The sequence below is a fragment of the Frankliniella occidentalis genome, unplaced genomic scaffold, assembly GCF_000697945.3.
Source record: "Frankliniella occidentalis isolate FOCC.00 unplaced genomic scaffold, Focc_3.1 Scaffold77, whole genome shotgun sequence".
Classification (NCBI taxonomy): domain Eukaryota; kingdom Metazoa; phylum Arthropoda; class Insecta; order Thysanoptera; family Thripidae; genus Frankliniella; species Frankliniella occidentalis.
In genome coordinates, this window is record NW_026267207.1 from 445010 (window position 1) to 448874 (window position 3865).

General features: G+C 51.4%; 1 protein-coding gene across 5 annotated transcripts in view; it reads right to left on the bottom strand.

Moving 5' to 3' along the window:
* Positions 1 to 3865, bottom strand: part of LOC113207209 (uncharacterized) — a 229379-nt gene that overhangs the window by 173732 nt on the left and 51782 nt on the right. For 3 of the 5 annotated variants that reach the window (XM_052268810.1, XM_052268808.1, XM_052268809.1), the window contains exons 5-6: positions 2790 to 2939; positions 364 to 2228 (exon numbers count right to left, since the gene is read on the bottom strand). In XM_052268810.1, the coding sequence (XP_052124770.1) occupies positions 2109 to 2228; positions 2790 to 2939 (270 nt within the window). In that variant the 3' untranslated portion in view covers positions 364 to 2108. Of the gene's footprint in view, positions 1 to 363; positions 2229 to 2789; positions 2940 to 3865 lie in introns of those variants that run through there. The other 2 variants (XR_008011284.1, XR_008011285.1) reach the window with 2 other exon arrangements.

Here is a 3865-nt window from a genome sequence, read left to right on the forward strand (position 1 = left end):
CCCCCAAACCGCCGGTCCTCCCTCTACCCCCGGCCCTCTCACGCCCTGGACTAGTTTGCCCCATTCTCCCGATGAAGCCATCCGCGCCCCGCCCGTCCCTGCCACTGTTCCGCGGCCAAGATTAAGACGCTCATCCGGCCTCAGGAAGTGGGGCCACGCCATAATGAAGATGGAGATAAGTCCTGTAGATTGTGCAGACAACTCGCACAGGGCTGTTCTTCCAAGTTGGATCGAGTAGAATTATATTTGGAACGATGTGTCGTTTCGAGATTAATATTTTAGAAATGAGGGAGACTGTACTGAAAAATGTTCCCAGAGAGTACTTTTGAGGAGAATGAGGAGTGTTTGAAAAGGACTCACATGTTATCAGACACACACAATTTTTTTTCTTATTTATTTCGAATAACACTATGTTTGATCGTGACTGCGCACTTTCATCTTTACAGTAGTTTTGTTTTCATAAATTTTGAAAGATGATGAGCTTGTTGGGATGGAAATTACACTAGAGGGCTCTTATATGAGCCCAGATCTGACTAGATCAGATAATAAATAAATTATTATTACTCAAGCGGTCATAATAAAATAATTTAAATAGTTTTAACGGTAGCACGTGTTGATCATCACAAGGTATCGTTTCTATTGATTAGCCGATCACGTATTTCAAGTTGGCAGCATGAATCCTAGAATATTTCTAACAACTTTTTAGACAGTCCCCAAGCCTCCTTCCCCCTCTGTGTAACTCAAAGCATGTCGCACGTGTTTGGCGGGCCACGGGCCGCCATGCCACCTGTCCCCGGCAGATCGTCGTGGACTGTTATTGTGGACCGTCGAAGAGCAAGATTCAAGTAACACGCAGCCATAAGCAAATGACAGCTTAATATGAGAGAAAAATAGAACCCAAACCAGAGGTCTGTTTTTCAATTTGTATCATCTGCTTTCAAGATCGATTCTTGATTGAGATTATTTTAGATCATAAGACGAATTTTCGGGAGCCCGGCGCCTGCAAGACTCGGGATAGGCCACCCCGCAGTACATGTATGTATTGAAGACGAGATGTTGCCTATCTATCAGGCGCTAGAGCCTGCTTGCTTAGATTGAACTTGAAGGTTTCAAGGTTTGCAACGGCAAATGACGGACGTACTTTCTGGACTATCACTTTCTGGTCTGGCCAAGGGGACTGTCTCTTTCTGAGCCCTTTGGGCCAATTTATAAATACACATCTATCAGATAATTACTCTACTGGCAAGAACACTTTTTTGTACATGGCTAACTAATAGATGCACCTCTACTTCCCCGTCTACACCTTGAAAAACACCTACGTTGTTTTGAGCAAAGCTTTTACTTTCATCACAAATCAGCAGTTCTATCACGAACGCCTGTTGCTTCATAGTTATACACACAACTTACCGGTTACATGCATGATTATCACACTGAAAATTATGATAGTAACTACGAGGCGTGCAGCCTCCGCAGAAGTTTGATTTGACATTAGGGCATCACGCCTCACGCGATACGTAGCTATGTTCGTACACTGGAAAAACTAATGTTACCATGGTAACGTTTCATCATGTGACCAAGACCGGTAACGTTTCCTGACGCGACCTACCCCATGCAAAAGGATAGGGTCATCACAAACTGGTTGCATCACCAAACGTTACCTGGTTTGGTCGCGTCAAGAAACGTTACCTCGGTAACGTTAGTTTTTCCAGTGTAGCACGCAGCAGAAAATGGCACGGACGTCTCGACTGCATAACAGGGCGTTTTTATCATGAAGATAGATTGAGCAGCCGAAAGGTCTCGGTAAAATCCGACAGCAGAGCAGAATCGAGCAAATTGCTCGGGCCAAGCAGGGGAGCGGTCCGCATAATACATTTTGCCCGAATCCACCCGAAAATGAGACGACGATTCAATCAGAGCGGCAAAACAGCAATTCTCCCGGTGCAGCGAGGCGTGCGGGCGGCGGCGGCGTTGGCGGCGACGACCTCGCTGTCGAATCCGTCGCCGCACAGCGCCGAGCTGTTCACGTTGAAGTTCCTCGGCCCGGCCGAGGTGGGGCCCCCGGACGTGGAGGTGACTAGAGCTGGCCCGGGGCCGCGCCCGCAGCGCGCTCACCGCCGCCGCCTCGACGCCGCGGTGGTGCTGGAGGCCTCCGTCGTGGCCGCCTGCAGGAATGGGGCCACGGCCATGCGGAACTCCTGCTTGAAGCGGTTCAGGTTCACTTTCGAGTCCTGGAACAGAGAGTCGCACGAGCGCGCGCGGAGCGGCGGGGAGCGCAAGACGGTTTCAGGAAGAGCAACAGCAGATTTAAGACAATCATCCATACCCCCTCCGAACGCTTCAATCTACTGTCATGCATTTCAAAATATTGCACGTCCAGGATCGGGCAAAGGATGCAAATATGTATCTGAAAAGTTACAATATGTACCGGGTGTTTCATAAAAGACACAGGTCGGAACGGGTTTGCCTACCCAAGGAGCTATGGCGCCTTGTGGGCAGAGTGGTTAGGCAAACCCGTTCGCACCTGTGTCTTTTATGAAGCATTCGGTACCAAAGCCTAGGTAGAGATAACTTTTTTTGTGTGTCTAGTTTAGAGACACATTTCCATCCGATTGAGATGTTCTTAAGAACGCATTCTCGCTAGATGCAAAATTGTCCTTGCCCAGTTAGAGTGCTCCCATGCGAGATGCACGATCAAGGATATTATGTTCTTTGCAAAATGTGGCGAGTCGCACTCTTATTTTTCCATTGAATTAATGCATTCTGTGCGTTCTGTTGCACAGCTGACCGACCTGCATTGCCGAGTCGTACTCCCTCCGGAAGAGGCGCCCGATGCCGATGGAGTTCCGCTGCAGGATGCCGAACAGCTCTTGCCGGGAGATCCGGTACGGAGCCTCCGTCGTGGTCGTCGTGGTGGACGGCGTTGAGGAGGACGTTGATCCCTGCAGCAGAACGCGAGCGCCCACAGAGCTAGCTTAACGACACCCAGGATGACGCTGGCGGTGGCGACAGACGGTGGAGACGGGGGCCTCCACCCCCTGCTTTGCAGCGCGCGTATCCCGGGTACAGGGTGAGTCAATCGCGGCCAAAGGGCGCAATGGTAAACTTCGGTCGCCTTTGAGTTTGGTTGGTTGCCTACAATTGAGGTGCCTACCAAACTTGATCTTGCAAGATCCCTCTTTACATACATACATACATACATACATACATACATACATTGCAAGTTTAATTTTCTCAGTCTGGCATGGCATAGTCTTGGCTAATCTTCAATCCCCTCCACCCTTCGCCCGTCCCCTCCCCCGGGGGAGCAGCCCAAAGCCGCACTATAACTTTCTCATCCCGGACGGGAGTACGCGATCCGCCGGAAGGTCTACATTATCGGCAACAGAGCGCGGGGGAGAAAGGGAGTATCTGTGGGTGGTACCCTTCGTCTTCCTGACAAACACACTCTCCCTCCCTCCCTCCCTCCCTCCATTCTCCGTCCTCCCCTCACACTCTCTTAGGCCGGAGTGAGGCGAAGGGTGAAGGAGTGGAGCAGCCCTAAGTTGTCGGCCACAAAGTACCGTTTGATTTGAGCGCCACCCACGCGCGGGCGAGTAACGGCAGTTTCAGGAGTGAGCCGACAGAGCGCTAGAGCTAGCGCGGGGGTCAGGATGGGTGCGGGCGGGTAGCCTAGCCTGGCCCCCCGCCTAGCCTTAACAGGGGCGGAGCGGGGCGAACCTGTCTCAAGTGGACTGCAATTATACCAGCATTTACAACTACTAATGAGAGGGGCAGGGAAGCTGGGGAAAGGGGGAGGCGAGGCAACGCAGGGGGAGGCTCCCTACAGCAGCGCGCGGGGAGTCCTGGCTGAGAGGCGTGGAGCGGG